We start from the raw sequence: 24,204 nt of genomic DNA, 5'->3' as shown, positions 1-24,204 counted from the left end.
CCTCACAGGGAAGAGCTTCTGCCTAAGAGCTCAGCTCAGTCTCCCCTCGGGCAGCTTAAAGCCGTTCCCCTTGGCCTGGCCCTACAGGCCCTTGTCCAAAGCCCCTTTCACAACCCCCTGCAGAGCTTGTGCTGAGCCAGGACAAGGCAGTTGCTGCCCAGGCTTCCCCACATGCCTGGGGTAGGCACCAGGGATGCTCCCATGGCACAGGGACCCCGAGACCCCTCCTGTCCTCCCCTGCAGGCCCCATTGCCAGGGGATGATGCTCAGGCACACGCAGCACCAGCGCTGGAGGAAGCGGCACCAGCACCAGGGGAAGCGGCTCCAGCACCGGGGGAAGCGGCTCCAGCACAGGGGGAAGCGGCTCCAGCACCGGGGGAAGCGGCTCCAGCACCAGGGGAAGCGGCTCCAGCACCGGGGGAAGCAGCTCCAGCACCAGGGGAAGCGGCTCCAGCACCGGGGGAAGCGGCTCCAGCACCGGGGGAAGCGGCTCCAGCACCGGGGGAAGCGGCTTCAGCACCGGGGGAAGCGGCTCCAGCACCGGGGGAAGCGGCTCCAGCACCGGGGGAAGCGGCTCCAGCACCGGGGGAAGCGGCTCCAGCACCAGGGGAAGCGGCTCCAGCACCAGGGGAAGCGGCTCCAGCACTGGAGGAAGCGGCTCCAGCACTTACTGGGCAAAGAGGTGCCGAGAGCGGACAATGAACTTGAAGACGTACTCCAAGGCCTTGAAGGTGCGCAGGAGCAGGTCACAGGGCTCGCCCCGGCTCACCCTCTCCACGTACTGCGTCAGCACCGACAGCAGCTTCCTGTGGGACGGGACACGCGTGGCCAGGGCTCAGCCAAGCAGCCTTTGGGATGGCCGCTGGGCCGTGGCTCAGCTCCCACCGGTGCTCCCCACCCTCCATCCCCATCCCTCCCCGTTCTCCCTGTCCCATCCCCATCCCTCCCTGTCCCTGCTGCCCCATCCCCATGCCCCGGCCGCCGGGTACCCACTTGTACGCGAGCGTGGCACTGAAGTGCTGGCGGATGTAGGTCTCCAGGATGGTGTTGAAGTGCTGGAACTTCCTGTCAGCCACCAGCCCCACGATGAAGACCTGGGGGCAGGGGGCACGGCTCGGGGGGAGCAGCAGGGTGCTGGGACATGACCCCACATAGGGGCTGCTGGGGGCACCACAGCCCCTGCCCGCCCCCCACTGCCAGCATGGGCAGAGCTCCGAGGTGGAAAGCCCAAAGTGAGCCTGAGCCCAGCGGCCACAGGACACCTCTTCCTGGGGTTGTCTCCTGTAGGGACAGAGTCCCACAGAGCCACAGACCTGCCCGTGCTGGCTCAGCCGGGCTCTATGGGCACTGCGGTGGAGCCGGGGGCAATGCACAGCTCTGAGCACTGGTCAGGTCAGTGATCCCATCACAAACCCGCCCGTCTGACCCAAGCCCATCCTGCACTGTCAGCGGGTCAGAGCCACACTCAGCCCACGGGGGGATGCAGGTCCCACTCACCAGTGCGTCAAAGACAAGTGTGTCATAGACATCCGTGTCCGAGTGCTCCATCATGATGGAGAACAAGGCATCCAGCGTGTCCTGCAGGAACTGTGCGAGACCCGAGGGCTGTGAGCACAGGAGCAGGGAGGGGAGGAGGTGGGAGGGCAGATCCCGGCACGGGGAGTGGGGAAGGTCCCGGCTGTACCTTGATGACCTCCCCTCCATCCACGGACATCAGCTTCTGGAGGTTCTCGGAGAGGAGGCTGGGCTTGGAGCGCCACTTGAGCAGCCCCAGGAGATTGACTGCAGGAGGAACGGGAGCATCAGCACAGCTTCACCTGCTCCAGACCTGGATGGACCGGCCCCCGGCTCCCAGTGCCACCTTCAGTGCCAAGGGCAGCCAGAGACATGGGGAGAGGCTCCATCCCAGGGGATGCGGTGCTGCCCCAGGCCAGGGGAATCCTGGACTGGTTTGTGTTAGGAAGGACCTTAAAGCCCCTCCAGCTCCAGCCCCTGCCACGGGCAGGGACACCTTCCACTGGAGCAGCTTGCTCCAAGCCCCTGTGTCCAACCTGGCCTTGAACACTACCAGGGATGGGGCATCCAGCCAAGGAGCTGCAGCTTCCCACAGCGGCTGCTGCAGCCCTGAGGCAGGAGCACGCCTGGAACACTGGAGCCTGATGTTCCCATTCCTCTGCCTCGGAAAACTGATGTGCTGCTGAGGCAGGAGGCCTCGGGAGACCAAGGAGCCAAAGAGAACTCACCAAAATGAGGAAAGGAAAATGAGAAACCCTCTGAATTACAGCCTGGAGCAATGGAGACACAGAGCTGCAGCGCAGCACATCCCATCCCAGCACCCCATAGGAGCCGTGCTGGAGCAGCACAGCAAACCTGGGTGTCCCCAGCCACTTCAGCTGGTACTTCAGTGCTCTCCACCCCAGCTTTGCCTGTGTTCCCAGCATCCACGTGCAACGGGAGCATCCCAGGGCGGCTCCCGGCTGCCAGGAAGCGCAGTCCCGAACCCAGGACTCACCGTTCTGGGTCAGTTTGGTGGAGCAGATGACTGTGGAGATCTGGAAGCTGTCCCGGGCAGACACGGTCAGGCCGGACGTGCCACTGCTCACACGGAAAGAGGAGCTGGAGAGGAGCCTGGGCTCAGACGGGCTCCGCACCGAGGGCAGGGCCAGGTACGTGCTGGCATCTTCCAGCTTCCTGCTGTCCCCCTGCAGGGCAGAGCACGGCTCACACTGGGAAGCCCCACAGGAGCCCCATGGGATGGGATCTGACCCCACGTCATGTCCCTGTGCGGAGCGGACAAGGGCAGGGGGTCGGCACAGCCACACGTGTAACGGTGGCTCCCACTGACGGTATCCTCATGGATGGGATGTGGGAGCCATCCCAAGGGGTGGCAGAGCCCAGTGCAGGCAGCACAGGGTCTCACCCAACATCAGCCTCAACAGAGCATCCCACAGAGCTGTTCCCTGCCCATGGTCCACTGGGACCACTGACCAGAGCAATGCTGCATCCCAGCCAGTGGCATCCCGGGAGGGCACAAGAAGTGGCAGGAGGAAGAGCTGGTGACACAGAGGAGCCTGGGGCCGGGAATGAAGCCCATGGCAGAGCCGTGCCCCAGGGACAGACACGCAGCTGGACACCAGCCGGTCCCACGGCATCACCAGCAGCATCCCAACGTGGGATGCTCCTGCCACCAGCGCCAGCCAGGGTCTCTCCATGGCGGCAGAACAACCTCTTCGTGTCCCTGCTCTCCAGCTGAAGAACTAAGAAGAAGTCACACCCAGGAGGACTCACTGGGGACGTGTGGATGGCCCGAGGCCCCGACCGGCTGCTGCTGCCCCGCTCGCCTGCGGCTCGGTAACGGGGCATCCCCCGCCCCTGCCTGAGCCCTGCCTCTGGAATGCTCCCTGGAATGCTCTCCCTGCATGGCGAGCACGGAGCTGTTCGCTGCTGGCTGCTCCTGGAGCCCCGCGCGGCTCAAGCCGGCGCGTTACGGACCGCAACGAGATCGGGAGCTCCGAGGGGCTGAAGGCACGGAAACGGCTCCGGGCGCCGGGGCCAGGCCCCGGCAGGTGCCGGGAAGAGCAGGAGCCAGCGCGGGGAGGGAGGACGGAGCTTCCCCCGCTCCGGGCTGAGGGCGCTGCTGAACGCGCCGGGTCACGGAGGGCAGCGCCAGCCCTCCCACGGGACAGCACCGAGGCGGCGGAGCAGGGGCTGACCCCGACGGCAGCGGCCGGTCCCGGCGGCGGCCGGTGCTCCTGCGGCAGCGCGGAGCGGGGGGGACGGGACGGGGTCTGCAGCCAGGGCAGCACCTAAAGAACCGCGGGGAGGTGGCCCGGAAAGAGCAGAGAGGAGCGGCAGGACAACAGCTTCACACGTGCTGAGCTGCTCCGGAGCCAGGCTGAGAGCCCGGGGAAAGAAGGCTCTGGGGAGACCTTGGAGCCGCTCCCAGTGCCTGAAGGGGCTGCAAGGAAGATGCCAAGAGGGAAACGCTGTGATGAAGAGGAAGAATTTCTCCATCAAACTCGTGGAAGTGCTGGCTGGGGCTCAGCAATGGGACAGATCTGCTCACGCCAGGGAGATGCAGGGCTCAGGAGGGAGATGGGTCTAACCTGGATCACCAGGAACAGCAGAGAAACCCGAGCTAAAACCAGAGCAGGCGAGGGGCTGGGGAGGGAAGGGCCCGTCCTGGGGAGGACGGAGCCCCACGGCCAGCGAGGGGCTGAGGTGGTGCCACACACGGTGAGTTCTGAGTTCAGCCTTGTCGTGGGGACCAGCTCAGACCTCCCACTCCCCAGACCCAGTCCGGGATGGGGGAACACCAAGGCAAGGGAGGGGGACACCAAGGCTGGGAAGGGGGGGGGGGCAGTGCTTCTGGGGTCATTCACGCTCTGGCATCAGAGTGTGTTTTCCAAACGAATGCTGAGTTTTTCTTCCCCACATTCTCCCTCTGCTCTCCCAGAATACCCAAGCAGTTCCTCAGGGAACACCGCTGGTGAAGCCAGGCAATGTGCAGCAGATACCCGCCTGCGGACGTCCCCTCCCACATCACCTACATCCATGTTACCTTTCTCTGAACAGAACCTGACGTTCCCAAGGGATCAGAGGCTCTGCAGGGAGCGCGGCAGGAGCCCCGGCCGAGGACAGAAAGGGCGGGAGGGAGGCAGGGAAGGACTGGGAACCCTTTGGGGAATGTCGGGTATGTGCCAGCAGCACAGCGGCTCCAGCAGGGACCTGGACACAGCCCCATTGCAGCAACCCCACATCAGTGGGGATTTGTGTCCCTGTGTGTGTGTCCGTACCTTGTACAGGATCAGGTCGTGCTCCCCATCGTGCAGTGTGGTGCCGTCTGCTTGTACCAGCTTCACGAAGGCCATGGAGAAGATCCGCTCGCTTTTGTCCTTGGCTGGGACATAGAATGGGGTGAGGAGGAGCCCAAGGGTGGACGCACCGCATGGGCAGGGAAGAGCTTCTGCCTAAGAGCTCATCTCAGTCTCCCCTCTGGCAGGTTAAAGCCATTCCCCTTGCCCAGTCCCTACAGGCCCTTGTCCCAAGCCCCTCTCCAGGTTTCCTGGAGCCCCTTCAGGCGCTGGAGCTGCTCTCACAGCAGCTCCGTGGCTTCCTCTGGCCTTGCTCAAGCAGGAATTCCCAAAGCAAGGGGACACTCACAGTCACTGGAGGAGCGGTGCCGGAAGGTGAATCTCAGGTGGGTTTTGTGGACGTCCTCAATGGGAACAGCAATCTGGGAGAGGAGATGGAGCCTGTGTGAGGAGCTGCCCAGCTGGGCAAGATCCCTCACTGCCACCTGAACCCCGTGCTCCCTGTTGAGCCAGTGGTGCTGAACAGCCCCCAGTGCTGTGCAGGGCTGGTGGTGCACGGCCACAGGCCCATGGGGAGCAGTGGCGGTGCAGGAGCATCATCAGGGATGCAGCACCCAGCGTGGGGGCCCTGGGTCCCCGGGACACCGGCAGCAGCTCCCTGAGCTGAGGACCCTGAAAATCACCCCTGATGGGGACCCCCCGCAGCAGCCGGGTCCTGCTGCCCCCGGCCCCAGGACAGACCTTCACCGTCTCCATCCAGCGCTGGTGCCGCTGCTGGTAGTAGACCACAGAGCGGTACTCGCTGGTCGGCCCGACCCCTGCGCCGGGGTAGATCATGTTCTGCGGGGGGGCAGAGCATGGTCAGGCCGTGGTGTCCCCCCCAGCCCTTGTTCACATCTCAGAGTCCTGCCTGAGCCCCCCAGCACTGCTGCCCCTTCGCCCCCCACCAGCCAGCACAGGGACATTCTTCCCCTGTCCTATCCCAGAGAGGCTCAGAAGGCAGCAAAAGGCTTCCCCATCCCATCACCTCCGCTGCCCTGGGAAGGGCATTTTCAGGGATGCAGAAGGAGGTGGGTCCACCCATGGGACCCTCAGCAGCCCACAGCCTGTCCTGCAGGGGCCAGCTGGGAATAATGTTTGAAATGGAAGGCAAACAGCCTGGAGAGAACAGGCAATGAACAGCCCTGGGGCAGGGAACAGGGCCTGAGCCTCCCCCAGCCTCCTGAACCCCCCAGATCCCTTCCTCCTGCCTCTGCCTCTCCCATCGATGGAGAGCTGGGACACCCCATCCCCGGGGGCTGCGGGGTGGCCGCGGGCTCTGGCTCTCCCCGTGGGCAGGAGGAGGATTTCCTGTCTATCCCTTCCCACTGCTTTCACGGAGCTTTATTCTCAAGGGCAGCTACAGGGGCTCCGGTAACCGGAGAGGCTGCCCCAGTAACCAAAGGGGCTGCTCCAGCCGGGCCGTGCTGGCTCCAGCACTGGCACCAATACACCAAGGGCCGCTGGCCGTGCCCGAGGCAGAGCCATGGGCACAGCTCTGGTGCTCCAGCCAGTACCTGCAGCACGTGTCCCTCCTTGTCGCACACGCACACCGTCACCTCCACGTTCTTCTGTGTCTTCTTGCTGCCCTTGTCGAACTCACCCTGCACCAGTGTCACGTAGATGTCGTTCCGGACGTCTCCTGGGGCAGCCACAGCAAAACCCACGCGGAACTCAGGATCACACAGGAATCACAGCATGGGGTGGGCTGAAGGGGCCTTAAAGCTCCTCCAGCTCTAACCCCTGCCATGGGCAGGGACCCCTTCCACTGGAGCAGCTTGCTCCAAGCCCCTGTGTCCAACCTGGCCTTGAGCACTGCCAGGGATGGGGCAGCCACGGCTTCTCTGGGCACCCTGTGCCAGCGCCTCAGCACCCTCATAGCAGAGAGCTTCCTCCCATCTCCAACCTGAACTTCCCCTGTTTCGGTTTGAACCCATCACCCCTGGTCCTGTTACTGAAGTCCTTGATGAAGGTCCCTCCCCAGCATCCAAATGTGGCTCCTGTCTTGCCCTCCTCCAGGCAGACTCCCATTAACTGGAAGCAGCTCACGGCACCTGCCCATAACCAAACCCCTCCAACCCCAAGCACAACTCAAGGAGCTTTCTCCCACTTGCATCCCGTTTCTTTACTACAGTGCAGGGCTGCGAATGTTTTTGCTGGGAACTTTACATCAGGGGTTGCAAAGAGCCCCGGGGAGCTGCTGGAAGCCCAGAGCAGCGAAGGACACGAGTACTTAACAGGGATTTGTTTCCCTGTGCAAACCCCACATCATTACCTCCCCCTTTCCCTTCGGTTCCAAATAGAAGCCACAAACGGTTACCAGCAACTCCAGCAGCTCCGGGGGCACAGCCCCAGCAGCACGGCCAGGTCCCTCTGCAATGGGGCTCCCCACAGCCCAGGCTGAGACCCCAGGCCCCCCCCGGGGTCCCCCCGCCGCCACTTGCCTGGCATGATGACCTCGGGGTAGCCCAGCTTGCGCGCCAGCACCGTGCTGCAGTCCACGAGGTGCGGGTGCTGCTTCCGCACGTGGCCCACGTCCCCCCACAGCACCTTCAGCGACACCCAGAACCCTGCGCAGGCCGGAGGGGGGACATCAGCCCCAGGGCCTGGGCCGGCTCATCCCGAGCCGTGCCCCGTCACCAGCCCCATGGGGTCCTGGCTCAGCCTCAGCTCACTGGGAGGTGGTGGATCCCAGTGATGGATCCCAGTGGCTTGGACCATCCACACACGGAGCCCCGGATGCACCCAGCACCAAAGCACACACCCGTGCCTGCTGCCATGTCAGCATCCCTGTGCCGGCAGCGTGGCCATGGGGGACACTGGGGACGTAAGGGACATGGGGGCTCTACCTTGTCCCTTGTGGTTGATGTCCTTCCCCTCCACCGCTTTCCTGATCATGTTGTGAAGAAAATCGTTGTCAGCAGTGGCCCTGTGGGTATCGGGGAGGGGTGACCTGGGGAGGGCCCCACCGGGTGCCCCACACGCTGCTGCCCACAGCTGGGCACCAGCACCCAGAGCACCCTGAGTCCCACTGGGCCCCTGACCCTGCCCCGGCACTCACAAGTGCACGGGGATGAAGTGCTGCTTGTCCTCGTCGCTCTCGCTCTTCCCCCTGGTGATGTCCGTGATGTCCATCACTGCAGTGGCACAGAGGTGCTGGCACCGGGTGGCTGCCGTGGGTGACCCTCTATGCAAAACCCTCCCAGGAGCAGCACCCGGGGCAGTTGTTCCGTGGAATCATAGAACCAGCCAGGGTGGAAAAGACCTTTAAGCTCATCCAGTCCAACCAGCACCGGCCACCCCTGACCCATGGTACTGAGGCCTCGTCTCCACGGTGTGTGAACAGGGATGGTGACTGCAGCCCTGCCCCGGACAGCCTGTGCCAATGCTCAGCACCCTTTGGGAGCCCCATGGAGCCGGGTGGCCAAGGGGGGTTCTGAGGGTGCTGGGTTGGGCAGTGCTTTGGGGCTCTCCCAGTCCCTCACCTGAGATGCCGAAGGGGCGGCGGAGGCCGGTGCTGAGCTTCCGGCCGTGGCTCTCCCGCAGGTCCATGCGTCCCACCCGGATGATCTGGCACACCAGGAGCAGCCTCTCCCGCTGCAGGTCCTTACTGCCCAGGTCCTGCGGGGAACAAGGGGCTGCGTGAGCCTGGCTCGGGCAGCACCACGTGGGGATGTGCCTCGGGTGGCACCAGGTGACTGTGGGGTACCCAGGGCATGAACCAGTGGGTGCAGTGTCCGTGCACTGCATCACCCCAAACCCAAGGGATGGGGACAACGGGTTGGTGGAGACCAACAGCCTCATGGGGCACCCCTGGGCCAGGCAGTGCCTGGGGAGGGAGCAGGTCTGACATGACCCCTCCGCTTGGTGGGGTGGCCACGGGCTCCAGCACCCATTGGGGTCAGGTCCTGTGGGTGCTGCCCTGTGTGAGAACCTTCCAAGGGGCTGCAGCATGGGGCAGGGTCACGCTGCAGCACATGGGGTCACGGCATCAGCAGCAAGCAGGGGCAGAGGCGGCAGAGCCGGGGGAGCTGGACCTGCTGCTGCTGCTGCTCTTAGCAAAGACCTTCCTGGCTCCTCTGTGTATCCACGGCTCCTCCCCGGCCCTCACAAGGGTCAGCTCAGCCCAGCCCTGCTGCCGCAGCAGGGAAAATGCTGCCTCAGCACCTCCTGCTGCACAGGAGCTGCTGCGGAGAGGGACGGAGTGGGGATGGGGGCGAGGACACCCAGAAACCTGCCACCGGGCAGGGGGGCTGCAAGGGCAGCCTCATGGTGAATGCCTCGTCCTGGTGCCAGGAGTGGGGTCTGTGCAGATACGATGGGAGAAAAGAGCAGCATAGAGAGAGCAGCACGGATGCGGCTGCTCGCAGGGGACGTGGGCTGCAGTGGAGCCTCAAGGGGCCTGTGCATGGTACAGAATGCAGCACCAGCAGCAGCACCAGCACCGGGGGAGTGCACTCACCGTGAAGATGACCCTGAGGTTGTTGAGCAGCTCAATGTCCTGGGGCACCCCGGTGCTGGCCCAGCGGATCACATAGTTCTCACTGCGAGGGAAGGTGATGGGGTGAGGAGCCCATGGAGGGGACCAGGCACCGGGACGGCAGAGCTGGGGCTCAGTGTTCCTGTGCTGGATGAGGCTGCCAGCACCAGCCCATGAGCAAACACCACGACAGGGGCTGGAGCCCTTCGGCAAGGCAGTGCCCGTGCCCTGCCAGCTCGCACCACACACAGGGACCGGCTGCCCCAGCGGTACCGGGGTTCGGCACAGGCTGGGGACCCCGCGGGGTGCCGGGGCCGGGTCCCACCTGACGAGGCGCTGCTGGACCGGGTCGTAGAGCGCCAGCAGCAGCTGCGCCTCCTCCCCGATGCTGCACACGAAGTTGCGCACGCAGAGGTAGAGGCTGTGACAGGGGGACGCTGCCGGGCGCGCACCGCAGCCCAGCGGGCTCTGCTGCGGGCTCTGCGGGACACCGCGCTGTTAGCACCCGGCACAGCCCCATGGCACAGCCCCCGGCACGGCCCCATGGCACAGCCCTGCGCGGGGCAGCGTGCCAGAAGCTCACCATCTCCTCCTGGATGCGCTGCGTAACGGTCTGCGCAGCCTTCTTGTGCGCCTGGAACAGGCTGATGACGCTGGTCCTGTCGGGGTCCAGGATGTTTTCATCCTCATCCCGCACCACCAGATCCAGCCCGAGGATCCTGCGGGGGACGGGATGGGGGGACACGGGTCTGTGCATCCCACCGGGACCCGCCTGCCCATGCACGGGCACGGGGGATGAGGGTGCAGGACAGAGGGTGATGGGTCCCCACGAGCAGCAGATCCATGGCAAGGGGACAAGAACCAGTGGCACCAGGCACTAGCCTCTGGCTCGGTGCCTTGCACAGCCACCAGCACACTCACTGGCCACCACAGAGCAGTGGGGACACTGCAGCAGAGGGGTGACCCCAGTACCCCTCCACCCCATCCCCTCTCTCACTTGTTGCCGTAGTCGATCTTGCCGGTCACCTCCTTCTTGAGCTGCAGGAGCTCGTCCTTGGGCAGCGTCCCAGAGAGCAGCTGCGAGCGCCGCTCCATCAGCTCACACATCATCTGCCTCACACGACCGTACCGCTCCATCTGCCCTGCCTGTGGCAGCACCCGCGTCACCCCTGTGCCCTGGTGTCCCCAGGCCCCGCATCCCCCCGCTGCTCACCACATAGAGCTGCTTCCAGATGGTGGCCCACTCCCGCAGCGTGGTGGTGATCTCCTGCACCATGGGCATCTCGGTGGGGACCACGCTCTCCTCTGCCCTAAGGAGGGGCACAGGGAGCCTGCAGCCCTGCGGCACCAGAGGTGGGCACCATCACCCACAGCCATGCCTGTGCCCGTGCCCGGTACCTACCCCCTGCGCTCCACCACGGCACCCTTCAGGTGGATGAGCGAGGCCGGGAAGATGCCCTGGGGGAGCCAGAGCCATCAGCACCCACCCCGTGGTAGATGGGCTGCGGTGGGTGCTCCCTGCACCAGGACCGGAGTTCCCACAGAGGGTCCCAGCCTGGCCATGCAACAGGGTGCCCGGTGCGTGTCCCCAGCAGGGACACCACAAACACCGCCGTGCCTGCACCCCCCAGCAGCCCTCACCTACCCAGGCAGCCCGGTTCCTGAGCGAGTACCCGCGGTACCAGCCTGCCAGGGAGGGAAGGGGATGGTGTCAGCGAGGCTCAGGGTGCACAGGGCAGGGGCAGGGTTGGGGAGCCCCTTACCCTCGGAGGCCTGCAGGATGTGCACCGTCTCCCCGATGTGCAGCTCCAGGTGATGCTCGCTCGTGCGGGGGAAGTTCCACACGGCTGCAGAGGAGGGGAAGGGAGCCATGGGGGGCCACAACTCGGACGCCCATCACCAGCGCAGCCCCCCAGGCCCTGTGCACAGTGTCCCTTGGGGCATCCCATGGGCAGCCCCCCCATGGGAGGTAGCACCACCCCAGTGAGCATCGCTCAGCCCCCAGACATGGTGCAGGGTCCCAACCCCACACAGACGGGGTGAGACCCCCAGGTAGGCACGGAACAGGGTGGGAGGGACCCTGGTCCCTGCAGCACAGGGACAGCAGGAGCAGGAGCGGGGCAGCGGGGCTGCCCCCTCCGCTCTGTGCTTGCGCTGCCGCTCTTCCTGGCGGGGGGAACAGGGACAGCTCTGCCTGGCGGAGCCAGCGCGGGCTTGGCCGCAGCACCGCGGGCTCAGACCCTGCGGCCGTACCCGACCCCCCTGTGCCCACCCCCAGCCCCGGCCAAGGCCCGCTCATCCTGGGACACCCCCGGAGCCGGGACCCCCGCGCTGGCCACAGCGCACCGGGAGCACCGGAGTCCTGAGGTGCCACGGGACCCCCCCTCCCTCCCCCTGCCGTGCTCACGGGGACCAGCCCCAGCCCCTTCCCACCCCCAGGCCCAGCCAGGGCAGGATTCCAGCAGACACGAGAGGGACCCAGCCCCAGCGCTGCCCAGGACCCCGCGGGCTCAGCGCTGGCTCCGGTGCTGCCGCAGAGCATGGGCAGGGCGCAGGGGCGGGGGACGGGAACGGTCCCGGCCAGAAACGGGAACAGGAACAGGAACAGGGCTGCCACGGCCGGTGCGGGGCACGGGGAGCGAGTGCTCACATAGGACTGGGGTAAGTTATAGCGGTGGCTCCGGGGTGCCCCAGACACCGCCTTGAGAGCAGCTCATCCGTGTGCCAGCAACTGCCTTAACACAATGAGCACCGCTCGGGTGGAGGCTTCTGCCCCTCAACAGGCTGAGCCCAACCCAGAGCTCTGCAGGGATCCCGTGCCAAGCCCCTGTCCCACAGCTCTGCCCAGTCTCTCTCAGCCCCACAGCTCCCTGCAGCTCCCCATCCCAGCCAACACCAGCCCCGCTCAGCCCCACAGCTCCCAGCAGCTCCCCATCGCAGCCAACACCAGCCCTGCTCAGCCCCACAGCCCGCCACAGCTCCCCATCCCAGCCAACACCAGCCCTGCTCAGCCCCACAGCCTCACCGCTCCTCACAGCTTTCCATCCCAACCAGCACCAGCCCCACAGCTCCCCACAACTCCCCATCCCACTCAGCATCAGCCCTGCCCCAGGGACATGGGTGCTGCCATCACCAACCCTTCTCAGCCCCGTGCCCTGGGTCCCCATCACCCACTCTACAGCCCCCCAGTGGCCCCGGGGTTCATTCTTGCCCCAGCATCAGGGGCACACGGTCCCTTCCTGCACCGTGGCACTGGTCACCATCGCACAACCACCATCACCCGCTGTGTCTTAGCCCAAGGTTGTGGGGCCACGGGGTCACTGTCAGCATCGCCCAGCCCCACATCCCTCCGGGGAGCCCAGGGAAGCTGTGGCTGCCCCATGCCTGGCAGTGTTCAAGGCCAGGTTGGACACAGGGGCTTGGGGCAAGCTGCTCTAGGGGAGGGGGTCCCTGCCCGTGGCAGGGGTTGGGGCCGGAGGAGCTTTAAGGTCCCTTCAAGCCAAGCCACGCCGTGACACGGCGGTGCCGTGACTCACCCACGCCGTACTTCTCCTCCTTGGTGGGCAGCCACGGGGCCATGGCCGGGGCCGTGCAGACCGGGCGTGGGGCGGCCGTGGGTTCCTCCTGCCGCCGCGCTGCTCGCGGGTCACGTGGGGCTCACCGGCTTGTGCAAACCTCCGGTTCCTCAGCGCACAGAGGGGGGGCTCCGGGCCCCCCCCGGACCATGCTGGGTGATGGGGATGGAGCCCCCAGGGCCTGGGCTCTGATGGGTCCCCGGGGCTGACCGCGGGGTGTGATAGGGCTACTGGCCTCGGGTGATGCTGCTGCATCGTGAGACCCTGCAGCTGAGCACTGCTGCCAGAGCCCGGCAGAGCAGGACACGGGGCTGGAGCAGGGAGCAAGAGCAGCTCCAGACAGGAAGCACAGGGATCTCTGGGCTTGGACCATAGAATCGCAGACTGTGTTGGAATGGACCCTAAAGCTCCTCTAGCCCCAACCCCTGCCACGGGCAGGGACCCCTTCCACTAGAGCAGCTTGCTCCAAGCCCCTGTGTCCAACCTGGCCTTGAACACTGCCAGGGATGGGGCAGCCACGGCTTCTCTGGGCACCCTGCGCCAGCGCCTCAGCACCCTCACAGGGAAGAGCTTCTGCCTAAGAGCTCATCTCAGTCTCCCCTCGGGCAGGTTAAAGCCATTCCCCTTGTCCTGCCCCTCCAGGCCCCTGTCAGAAGTCCCTCTCCAACCACACCGCTCCGGATGACCACTGCTGGGACATGGCCTCAGCCTTTCCACTCGAAGATGTCCCCTCCCATCCCTCGGTGCACAGGGCTCAACGGTGCAAGTGCTGGCGGGGTGCACGGCAGCACCCAGGGCTCGGTGAGCCCTGAGCTCTCGGCAGCACCGGGATGGGGAGTGAAGCAATGGTTCAGCATCAGCCACTTCCTTCCTCCCGCCGGCTGCGCACCCGCCGGCCACGGGGACCGGATGCTCGCCCCGCACCAGCGCTGGCCGGGCCCTCTCCCCCAGCACGGCCTCAGGAGCCCCGGCCCCCAGGACCTGCCCTGGCCTGGCTGCTGCTCTCCCATCTGCATCGGAGCCTTGAGGCAGCGCCAGGCTCCTTCCCCCTGCTGACCCCCCCAGCCCGAGCCTGCTCCTCAGCCTGGCTCCAGAGCAGAGCCCCCTCCAGCCCTCGCAGCAGCTCCGCAGCTTCCTCTGCACTCTCTCCACCAGCTCCACGTCCCTCTTGTGCTGCTGCCCCAGAGCTGGATCAGGACTTCAGGGGGGTCTCCCCAGAGCACAGCAGAGGGGCAGGATCCCCTCCCTGAGCTGCTGCTCACGCTCTGGGGTTGCACCCAGCACATGGGGGGGGCGTCTGGGCTCAAGCGCTCACTGAAGCCGGGTCATGGGGAGCTGCTCCTCACCCAACACCCCCAAGTCCTCCTCCTCAGGGCTGCTCCATCCCTTCATCCCCCCGCGTGGGTTTGTGCTGTTGATTGCCCTGACCCAGGGACAGGACCTTGCACATGGGGAGCTGCGGCTGGGGCCGGTGCGAGAGGCAGCGGGGCGGAGCTGTAACCGGTAACGGCAGCCAGGCCCAGAGCATCCCTTCCCGCCGGCAGCCGGGGATCCTGGACACCTCCCAGCGGCTTCCGGTGCCGAAGTCTCGGGACCCGCAAGGAACCGCCCGGTCTCTGCCAGCTGCCCCCGCGCCGGCGGGAGCTCCGTGGCCGGGCCGGGCCGTTGCCGGTCTGGCAGCTCCACCTGCTGGCCCCGCCGCCGCACGCCGGGAGCCACAGCGAGCGGAGAGCGCCCGCTCTGGGCGTGGGTCCCGGCACCGGCTGTACAGCACCGGCACCAGGACGCTCGGACCGGCAGCGGGATGCCCAACACGGGAATTGGGATAACCGGACCGGCACTCTCTGACCGGCACTGGGATGCCCGGTACCGGGTGGCCCCGCACAGGCACCGGGATGCGCGGAGCGGCACCAGGAGAGCACCGCAGCCAGGGCCGGGCCGCGCTCCGGGCCCGCGGCGGAGGAACGGCGGCGGCGGGAGAGCGCGCCTGGCGGTAGGGCTCGGGGCGGGCTCGGGGCGGGCTCGGGGCGGGCTCCGGCAGAGATCGCACCAGCATCGGGTCCCTCCGGTGACCCCGATCACACACACACCGCGACGCGCCTCCACCGGCAGTTGGGCTCCGCCCCTGAGCTTTGATTGGCTGCCGCGGGCAGGGCCACGTGACGGCGGCGCCGTCACCTGACCGCCTCCCGCGGCTGGGCCCGAGGCGGCGGTGGCGCGCACAGGTGAGCGGTGGCCGGGACAGGCCCGAACCGGAACCGGAACCGGAGCCGCGGTTCGGGGGGGGGCGACCCGGGACACCCGGCCCCGACCCGTCCGCTCCCGGTGCTCTGTGCCCCGCCCGGTCCGTCCCTCACCGCTGTGCCCCCGGCCCGGCCCGTGCCGTTCTGTCCGCCTGCCTCCGAGGGGTCCGCGCTGCCCCGCGCCCCGGCCCGGTCCCCGTACAGAGCCCGCCGCGGTTCCCCACCTGCGTTCCCCTGGTCCCCGCACCCCAGCCGGGTTCCCTGCCTGCCCTGCCGGGTCCCCTGTGCCCCGCAGGTTCCCCCGGTGTAAGGGGCCGGTGGGCAGCACCGGGCTCCTCCGAGGGACGCGGGCGAGTGGGGATCAGCCCCGGCCCGTCCCCGCCCCTCTCCACCTCCCCACCCCTGCAGCCTCGGCGCCGTGTCCTCGCCATGGCCGGCAACGGGGCCCCGGGGTCCGCGCCCCGGCGGAACGGCCCCGGCCCCGCGCTGGAGAAGGAGGAGGACGAGGAGGAGGAGGAGGAGCCGGCGCTGGGCTGCGGTGGCGACCTGGAGGTGAACCCCTACGATGGGCTGCCCTTCTCCTCCCGCTACTACGAGCTGCTGCGGCAGCGCCGGGACCTGCCCGTCTGGACCACCAAGTACAGCTTCATGGAGCACTTGGAAGGCAACAGCGGCATCGTCCTCGTGTCTGGGCCCCCTGGCACCGGCAAGAGCACCCAGGTGAGCAGGGCCGTGTTGTGGTGCTGCGAGGTGGGACCCTGGCACAGGGATGCTCTGCCCGTGCTCCTTCCCCCATGGCATCATCTGGCTTGGGGGCACGGGGGGTGCGAGGCCCCACAGGTGCTGTGCCCAGCAGCGTGCCCCGCGGTGAGCCCGGTGTGCGGCTGCTGCAGAGCCTGGCGGTGCCAGGATGTGCCAGGGCAGGCACTGGGGCCCCAGGCAAAGCCTCGGCCCGAGCCGGGAGCAGGGCACAGCACCGGGACCAGGATGTAGCTGCAGGGCCGGGGTGCTCCCGGAGCTGGTTCTGTTGACAGCCCTGGCGCGGCGTCGGAGACGCCATCAGGCAGACTTTGGCCAGGGGAGGGATCTGCTGGGAGCTGCCGGAGCCGCGGGGCTGGGTGCGGGGCTGGGTGCGCACTGGGTGCTGCGTGGCAGCCACCAGGCTCGGAGCTGTGGGTGTTGGCTCCAGGGCCCTGTGCCCAAACCTCCTCCCTTGGGTGTGATCCCCTGGCACCAGCCAACCGCAGGGTGCCAGATTTCAGGACTAAAGCCTTTGTGCGGGGCCTGGCCTGGGCTGGCCCCGGGGCTGAGCTGCCCTGGGGGCATCCCTGCTGTGCCACCGTGCCCTGAGCAGCCCATGGGACACGGCTCCATCCATATTGGTGCCCCAGCACCCCTCAGACATGGTATTCCCACCCAGAACGGGAAGAGGTGATGCACAGGCCAGGTCCCTTCCCCCTTATCATGGCCAGGAGACACCTACATGGCCCTGGGACCATCCTGCACCACCTGGAGGGTGCTTGGGCAGTGCCTGCTTCTGAGCGCTTCCTGCCCCATCCCTTACGTGGGGTTTCCTGGGACACTTTGTGATCCCTCTGGCCCCATACGAGGATGCTCGAGCCCCTGCCCTAGACCTGCAGCTGCTGCAGGGTCTGAGTCTCCTGGAGCTGGCCACTGACACTGCCCAGGACAGGCACATTGCTCCACTCCAGCTCCATCCATGCTGGTTATAGCCGAGCATGGTGGGTCCTGCACCCATGCCCTTGTCCAACTGCCTGCCACTGACCACAAAGTAAAGCACGTTCTGAAGGACGTTGTCCAGATGCCTCTGGAGTCCTGTCACACAGGGCCTGGAGGCTCTGCTCTGGCTGAGCTGGTGCCTTTGGCCACACGCAGCCCCCAGCCCTGTTGTCCCTGGGGAGGTGGAGGCAGAGCTGTTGTCCCATGTCCTTCATGTGAGAGCCGGGGCTATTGCGTGCTGTAAGGTGGCAGAAAGCTGCAGGCATGCGTTGAGGAGGTTTGGGGGCTCATTTGCAGGTTGTTGGGTGCAGAAGTGACAATAACAGAGAGGGGAAAGTCCTGCCTGGACTGTTGGGTGCTCCTGGAAGGCCCCAACAGCCAGATCCCTGGGGACTGCCCTGGGTGAGGTACTGGAATGGGTGTCCTGGAGAAGCTGTGGCTGCCCCATCCCTGGCAGTGCTCAAGGCCAGGTTGGACACAGGGGCTTGGAGCAAGCTGCTGCAGTGGAAGGGGTCCCTGCCCGTGGCAGGGGTTGGAGCTGGAGGAGCTTTAAGGTCCCTTCAACCCAAACCAGGCTGGGAGCATGGCGGGCGCTGCTCCATGATGAGGATGGGAAAGGAGCAGCCCGGTGCTTGGGGCCGTGGCTGCGCTGTCCCAGTCCCTGAGCAGCTTCCTCCCCGCTGCAGATCCCGCAGTGGTGCGCAGAGTACGCCCTGTCCCTGCAGTTCGCCCACGGGGTGGTGGCCTGCACCCAGCCCCACAGCCTGGCCGCCCTCAGCCTCTCCCTGCGCGTGGCGGACGAGATGGACCTGAACCTGGGCCACGAGGTGGGCTACTGCGTGCCCCACGAGGACTGCTGCACCACGGAGACTATCCTCAGGTACCGGCCCCGGGGGCACCGGTTACACCACGCTCTAATCCTGCTGAGCGCCGGCTGCAGGGTAATCCCTTAATCCAGCCTGGCCTGGTTGGGAGCTCCGGGGGGGGAGGCGGTGGCTGGGGGGGGGGGGCTCCCGCTGGTGGGGGGGGACACGGTGTGTGCCGGGTGTCGCTGACGGGGCGGCCCATGGCAGGTACTGCTCGGATGAGATGCTGCTGCGGGAGATGACGTCGGACCCGCTGCTGCGGCAGTACGGGGTGGTGGTGCTGGACGAGGCGCAGGAGCGCACGGTGCCCACGGACGTGCTGCTGGGGCTGCTCAAGGATGTGCTGCGCCAGCGCCCCGCGCTCAAGGTGGTGGTGGTCACCTCGCTGGCCATGGAGGAGCGGCTCCGCGCCTTCTGCGGGGACCCCCCTGTGGTGCGGGTGCCGGCGCACGGGGACCCCCCGGCGCTGCTGTACCGAGACCCGCCGGCGCGCGGCCGCATCGCCGCTGCCTGCCAGGCAGTGCTGGACATCCACAGGCGGCAGGAGCCTGGCCACATCCTGCTCTTCATGGCCAGCGAGCAGGTGGGGGCACCATGGCATGCGGGGGGTGCTCTGTGACACGGGGCAGGGGAGGGTCTGGGGACAGGCCAAGGGGAATGGCTTTAACCTGTCAGAGAGGAGACTGAGCTGAGCCCTTAGGCAGAAGCTCTTCCCTGTGAGGGTGCTGAGGCGCTGGCACAGGGTGCCCAGAGAAGCTGTGGCTGCCCCATCCCTGGCAGTGTTCAAGGCCAGGTTGGACACAGGGGCTTGGAGCAAGCTGCTCCAGTGGAAGGGGTCCCTGCCCGTGGCAGGGGTTGGAGCTGGAGGAGCTTTAAGGCCCCTTCAACCCAACCCATGCTGGGATTCTGTGACCCCCCTCAGCTGCGTGTGGGGAGCCCCAGGGACCCAGGAGCTGCTGGGGTTAAGCTGCAGGAGCTGGGCTCTGCTGTGAAGGGTCCCTGCAGGTGCAGGGCCCTGCTCAGCTCTGTCCCCATCACAGGAGATCACCGAGGCCTGCAGTGCCCTGCGGGGCGAGGCGGCCGCGCTGCACCCAGGGCTGGGCCCGCTGCTGGTGCTGCCGCTGCACCCCGGCGTGGGCCGCGCCGTGCAGAGGCTTTACGAGGGGCTGGAGGAGGGCGGCCGCGAGCGCCGTGTCGTCGTCAGCCACGGGCTGGCCGAGGCCTCCTTCTCCATGGGCGGCATCCGCTTCGTCATCGACACCGGCCTGGAGCTGCGCAGCGTGAGAAGTGGGATGGGGTGGGATGGGATGGGGTGGGGTGGGGTGGGATGGGGTGGGGTGTGATGGGGTGGGTGGGATGGGGTGGGATGGGGTGGGGTGGGATGGGGTGGGGTGGGATGGTGTGGGTGGGGTGGGATGGGGTGGGGTGGGATGGGATGGGGTGGGGTGGGATGGGATGGGGTGGGGTGGGATGGGGTGGGTGGGATGGGGTGGGTGGGATGGGATGGGGTGGGGTGGCAGGTGGGGACAGGCCATGGTGATTCTGTGGAGGGAACAGCATGGAAGCGTTGGTCTGGGTCATCTGCTCAGTGCAGACCCAGGCTGGGGGATGCTGTGCAGGGCACAGGACCTGCCCCAGGCCTTGGCGGCTGCACCAACAGGATGGAGGGGCTGGGGAGCAGGGGGGGCTCCTCTGTGCAGGTCCCTCCTCACCTCTCCTGTGCTGCAGGTCTACAACCCGCGCATCCGGGCAGAGTCCCAGGTCCTGCGGCCCATCAGCAAGAGCCAGGCCCAGTCCCGCATGGAGCGAGCTGCCGGCAGCCCCCCAGGTGAGACCTCAACCGCACCTAAACCTGCGGGGCTCCGGCGCTGCCGGCGCAGGCTCACGGCCCCTCTCCCCAGGCACCTGCCTGCGCCTCTACTCAGAGTCCTTCTATGAGCAGCGGCTGCCGCCCAGCCCCGCGCCCCACGTCAGCGAGACCAGCCTCAGCCGCCTCGTGCTGCTGCTCAAGCGCCTGGACATCGCCGACATGGGCCAGTGCGACTTCCTTGACCGGCCAGGTACTGCCCGGGGCTGGCGGGGGCCGGAGCCGTGGCCACGACCCTGCCTGCAGCCCGGCTTGTCCTGGCGAGGGGCCGGAGGGTCCCGTGGGTGCAGGAGGAGGTCGGGGGGGCTGCCTGGTGCTGCAGCCGCCGACCCCGCCGCAGCGCCCGAATCACTGATGCAAGCACTGGAGGACCTGGATTATTTGGCCGCCCTGGACGACGACGGGAACCTGTCGGAGGTGGGGATCATCATGTCGGAATTCCCACTGGATCCTCAGCTGGCCAAGGCGCTCATCGCGTCCTGCGAGTTCGACTGCGTGGAGGAGATGGTCAGCCTGGCCGCCATGCTCACCGGTACCGTGGGGGGGGCTGCAGCTCCCCAGGCCAGCGCTGACCGGGGCGGTGCTGGGGACCCATGGTGACATTCCCTCTGCTCCGTCCCAGCCTCCCCCTGCTTCCTGCCGCCTGCCACACACATGGAGGAGGCCGTGGCCATGCACCGCCGGGCCCTGCTGCACCCAGACGGAGACCACTTCACCCTCATCAACATCTTCAATGCCTTCCAGCAGCGTGAGTGCGGCGCCGGGGTGTCCTCAGCTCCCCCCCTGTGTCCCTGGCTCACCCTTGTATCCTGAGTCCCCTGCTCCTTCTGGGACCAAGCCCTGCAGCCACATTTGTGACCCCTCCAGTGCCCACCCCAGCTGCGGGAGGGTCCCAGCCTAGGGCCCTCTTTTCTGCTTGGTCACTGTCCCCTCTGCGTTGAGGGGATGCAGCCTGTGGGAGCTGCAGTTCCTGGCTTCATGGCCCAGGACCACCCAGCCCAGCCAGGCCACCTGCTGGGGTCTCTTCTTGCCCAGCCATGTCCTCAGGGTGCTGAACCTGTCCCCCCAGTGCTGTCCTCGCTGCCCCTGTTGGTGCTGTCCCCACGGTGCTGTCCCCATGGTGCTGTCCTCACTGTCCCCATTGGTGCTGTCCCCATGGTGCTGTCCTCACTGCCCCCATTGGTGCTGTCCCCATGGTGCTGTCCTCACTGCCCCCATTGGTGCTGTCCCCATGGTGCTGTCCTCACTGCCCCCATTGGTGCTGTCCCCATGGTGCTGTCCTCGCTGCCCCCATTGGTGCTGTCCCCATGGTGCTGTCCTCGCTGCCCCCATTGGTGCTGTCCCCATGGTGCTGTCCTCGCTGCCCCCATTGGTGCTGTCCCCATGGTGCTGTCCTCACTGTCCCCATGGTGCTGTCCTCGCTGCCCCCATTGGTGCTGTCCCCACGGTGCTGTCCTCACTGCCCCCATTGGTGCTGTCTTCATGGTGCTGTCCTCGCTGTCCCCATTGGTGCTGTCCCCACGGTGCTGTCCTCACTGCCCCCATTGGTGCTGTCTTCATGGTGCTGTCCTCGCTGTCCCCATGCTGCTGTCCCCGTGGTGCTGTCCTCGCTGTCCCCACGGTGCTGTCCCCATGGTGCTGTCCTCGCTGTCCCCACGGTGCTGTCCCCATGCTGCTGTCCCCGTGGTGCTGTCCACACTGTCCCCACGGTGCTGTCCCCCTGGTGCTGTCCACACTGTCCCCACGGTGCTGTCCCCATGGTGCTGTCCTCGCTGTCCCCGTGGTGCTGTCCTCGCTGTCCCCACGGTGCTGTCCCCATGGTGCTGTCCACACTGTCCCCACGGTGCTGTCCCCATGGTGCTGTCCTCGCTGTCCCCGTGGTGCTGTCCTCGCTGTCCCCACGGTGCTGTCCCCATGGTGCTGTCCTCGCTGTCCCCATGCTGCTGTCCCCGTGGTGCTGTCCTCACTGTCCCCACGGTGCTGTCCCGCAGATGAGGCGGACGAGGGCTGGTGCCGCAAGCACGCGGTGAACGCGGCTGCACTGCGGCTGGCCGGCACCGTGCGTGCGGAGCTGCTGGAGGTGATGCAGCGCATCGAGCTGCCCGTGTCCCCCCCTGCTTTCGGCACCCACGCCAATGTGTGCAACATCCAGAGAGCCCTCATCTCCGGATACTTCCTCAAGGTGGGACAGGGGCTGTGGGGTCCGGCTGCGGGACGGGGAGGGTCATTCCATCCCCGCTCCCATCCCATGCGCTCCGCAGGTAGCCCGGGACATCGACGGCTCCGGCAACTATGTGATGCTGACGCACAAGCACGTGGCCCACTTGCCCCCCGCCTGCTGCTACCTGCTGCGGCAGCCCCCCCGGCGCCTGCCCCCGTGGGTGCTGTACCACGAGTTCACCATCTCGCAGGACAACTGCCTGCGCGTGGTCTCGGAGATCCAGCCCCAAATGTGAGCACCGGGGGATGAGGGCCTGGCCCCGGAGCGCGGCGGAGCCCTGGGAACCCCCGGGTCACTCCCTGTCCCTGTCCCGCAGGCTGGTGGCGCTGGCACCCCAATACTACCTGAGCAACCTCCCGCCCAGCGAGAGCCGCGACCTGCTCATGGCGCTGCGGGAGGAGGTGGCGGCTGGGGAGGACGCGTCGACGGTGCCCACAGCGCTGGGAGCAGCGCCCGGCGGCGGGGATGAGGATGAGGATGAGGATGAGGACAAGGAGGTGTGTGTGCTGCAGTGAGCCGCAGCCGCCGGAGCCCCGCGTCGGGGCTGCCTGCGCTTGGCCGGGACCCCGGGGAGCGGGGAGCTCCCGGCGGGAGGGAAGCCGCGGTGCTGACCCCATCCATCACCGGGAGGCACGGGCCGGGCTGCGGCTTCCGCAGCAGCACCGCGGGCACCGGGACCGGCCCCGGGACAGAGCCCAGGCCGGGGAGCGCCGGCCCCGAGGAGTCGCGCAGGGAACCCCCCACTCCATCAGCCCGCGTTCTCCGGGGGCTGCCGTGGGGCTGAGGCCGTCCCGTGCCCCCCGTGCCGGGGGAGCAGCGCCAGGGGCCGCTCGTGGGTCTCTCCTGTATAAAGTTCTGCGACCTTTGCTGCCGGCCTCGCGTCCATCCCCGCCGCCCGCGCCGGGGCTTTCTGCCCGTGCAGCGCCCGCGCCCTGCGCCCGCCGCCTCCGCCGCGGCCGCTGACTCGCCGAGGGCAGCCCTGGCCTTTGCCCCGGGGCTTCCCCGCCGCAGGCGAGGCTCTTCTGCAGAAACGGAGGGGAAGCTGCGGCCGCGGGTGGGTGGGAGCGGGCGGTGCCCCCTGTGCCTGCATCCGGTGAGCGCAGCCAGTGGCTGCATCCAGAGTGTGCATCCAGAGTGTGCAGCCAGTGTGTGCAGCCAGTGTGAGCATCCAGTGTGAGCATCCAGCATGTGCAGCCAGTGACTGCATCCAGTATGAGCATCCAGCGTGTGCAGCCAGTGACTGCATCCAGTGTGAGCATCCAGCGTGTGCAGCCAGTGACTGCATCCAGTGTGAGCATCCAGCGTGTGCAGCCAGTGACTGCATCCAGTGTGAGCATCCAGCGTGTGCAGCCAGTGACTGCAGCCAGTGTGAGTATCCAGAGTGTGCAGCCAGTGACTGCATCCAGTGTGAGCATCCAGCATGTGCAGCCAGTGACTGCATCCAGTATGAGCATCCAACGTGTGCACCCAGTGTGTACATCCAGTGTGAGCATCCAGCTCCTGCTCCCTGGGATCAGTTGAGGGTGCTCCACCACAGCAAGGAGCCCACGTCACTCCCGAGGTCCCCTTCAGCTTTCCAGCAGTCATAGAATCATTGAATTGGACTGGCTCGTGTTGAAGGGACCTTAAAGCTCCTCCAGTTCCAACCCCCTGCCACGGGCAGGGACCCCTTCCACTGGAGCAGCTTGCTCCAAGCCCCTGTGTCCAACCTGGCCTTGAGGACTGCCAGGGATGGGGCAGCCACAGCTTCTCTGGGCACCCTGTGCCAGTGCCTCAGCACCCTCACAGGGAAGAGCTTCTGCCTAAGAGCTCATCTCAGTCTCCCCTCTGGCAGGTTAAAGCTATTCCCCTTGGCCTGTCCCTACAGGCCCTTGTCCAAAGCCCCTCTCCAGCTTTCCTGCAGCCCCTTTAGGCACTGGAGCTGCTCTGAGGTCTCCCCTTCAGCAGCCTTCTCTTCTCCAGGCTCTCTCAGCCTGGCTCCAGGGCAGGGCTGCTCCAGCCCTCACAGCAGCTCCGCAGCTTCCTCTGCACTCACTCCACCAGCTCCACGTCCCTCTTGTGCCTGGATCAGGACTGCAGGGGGGTCTCCCCATCCCACAGCAGAGGGGCAGGATCCCCTCCCTGAGCTGCTGCTCATGCTCTGGGGGTGCACCCAGCACACGGGGGGGTTCTGGGCTCAAACACTCACTGAAGCCAGGTCATGGCGAGCTCCTCCTCACCCAGGTCCTTCTCTTCAGGCTGCTCCATCCCTTCTCCCCCAGGCTATTCGATGTGGGAGTTGTGCTGACCCAGGAGCAGGACCTTGCCCTTGGCCTGCCTGCACTCCATGCGTTCCATTCCTGTCCTGGGTCCCATGTCC

At 66.8% G+C, this 24,204-nt stretch overlaps 2 protein-coding genes across 3 annotated transcripts in view; one reads left to right on the top strand and one right to left on the bottom strand.

The window, feature by feature from the left end:
• The window catches only part of LOC134170628 (dedicator of cytokinesis protein 2-like), a 48,382-nt gene extending 35,313 nt beyond the window's left edge, over positions 1 to 13,069 (bottom strand). The window contains exons 1-22 of one of the 2 annotated variants that reach the window (XM_062632169.1): positions 12,870 to 13,069; positions 11,097 to 11,180; positions 10,979 to 11,019; positions 10,736 to 10,791; positions 10,547 to 10,664; positions 10,331 to 10,479; positions 9,917 to 10,052; positions 9,659 to 9,813; positions 9,316 to 9,397; positions 8,339 to 8,474; positions 7,915 to 7,990; positions 7,703 to 7,782; positions 7,298 to 7,423; positions 6,371 to 6,495; positions 5,556 to 5,654; positions 5,164 to 5,236; positions 4,797 to 4,900; positions 2,513 to 2,702; positions 1,685 to 1,782; positions 1,498 to 1,587; positions 994 to 1,094; positions 672 to 806 (exon numbers count right to left, since the gene is read on the bottom strand). In XM_062632169.1, the coding sequence (XP_062488153.1) occupies positions 672 to 806; positions 994 to 1,094; positions 1,498 to 1,587; positions 1,685 to 1,782; positions 2,513 to 2,702; positions 4,797 to 4,900; positions 5,164 to 5,236; positions 5,556 to 5,654; positions 6,371 to 6,495; positions 7,298 to 7,423; positions 7,703 to 7,782; positions 7,915 to 7,990; positions 8,339 to 8,474; positions 9,316 to 9,397; positions 9,659 to 9,813; positions 9,917 to 10,052; positions 10,331 to 10,479; positions 10,547 to 10,664; positions 10,736 to 10,791; positions 10,979 to 11,019; positions 11,097 to 11,180; positions 12,870 to 12,912 (2,297 nt within the window). In that variant the 5' untranslated portion in view covers positions 12,913 to 13,069. The remainder of the gene's footprint in view (positions 1 to 671; positions 807 to 993; positions 1,095 to 1,497; positions 1,588 to 1,684; positions 1,783 to 2,512; positions 2,703 to 4,796; positions 4,901 to 5,163; positions 5,237 to 5,555; positions 5,655 to 6,370; positions 6,496 to 7,297; positions 7,424 to 7,702; positions 7,783 to 7,914; positions 7,991 to 8,338; positions 8,475 to 9,315; positions 9,398 to 9,658; positions 9,814 to 9,916; positions 10,053 to 10,330; positions 10,480 to 10,546; positions 10,665 to 10,735; positions 10,792 to 10,978; positions 11,020 to 11,096; positions 11,181 to 12,869) is intronic. The other variant, XM_062632171.1, reaches the window with a different exon arrangement.
• Positions 13,070 to 15,079: 2,010 nt separating this feature from the next.
• Positions 15,080 to 22,711, top strand: DQX1 (DEAQ-box RNA dependent ATPase 1). The gene is made up of 12 exons (XM_062632166.1): positions 15,080 to 15,133; positions 15,560 to 15,871; positions 17,578 to 17,771; positions 17,965 to 18,340; positions 18,798 to 19,037; positions 19,486 to 19,585; positions 19,659 to 19,817; positions 19,965 to 20,156; positions 20,247 to 20,372; positions 21,616 to 21,806; positions 21,886 to 22,076; positions 22,162 to 22,711. Exons 2-12 carry the CDS (start codon positions 15,581 to 15,583, stop codon positions 22,358 to 22,360), a joined length of 2,259 nt encoding a protein of 752 aa, XP_062488150.1. The 5' UTR covers positions 15,080 to 15,133; positions 15,560 to 15,580; the 3' UTR covers positions 22,361 to 22,711.
• The last annotated feature ends 1,493 nt before the right edge of the window (positions 22,712 to 24,204 follow it).

The sequence above is a fragment of the Pezoporus occidentalis genome, unplaced genomic scaffold (assembly GCF_034315485.1).
Source record: "Pezoporus occidentalis ecotype Australia unplaced genomic scaffold, CSIRO_AGI_Poc_V1 ctg386, whole genome shotgun sequence".
NCBI classification, from domain to species: domain Eukaryota; kingdom Metazoa; phylum Chordata; class Aves; order Psittaciformes; family Psittacidae; genus Pezoporus; species Pezoporus occidentalis.
The sequence above is the reverse complement of the archived record's forward strand: the minus strand, read 5'-3'. Positions and strand labels throughout refer to the sequence as shown.

What these genes read in the sequence shown, in the direction of transcription:
- DQX1 (XM_062632166.1), top strand. Translation starts at nt 15,581, where the DNA reads ATGGCCGGCAACGGGGCCCCGGGGTCCGCGCCCCGGCGGAACGGCCCC. An exon ending in TCTCCGGATACTTCCTCAAG is followed by an intron (nt 21,807 to 21,885) that starts GTGGGACAGGGG and finishes TGCGCTCCGCAG; the next exon opens with GTAGCCCGGGACATCGACGG. An exon ending in TCGGAGATCCAGCCCCAAAT is followed by an intron (nt 22,077 to 22,161) that starts GTGAGCACCGGG and finishes CCTGTCCCGCAG; the next exon opens with GCTGGTGGCGCTGGCACCCC.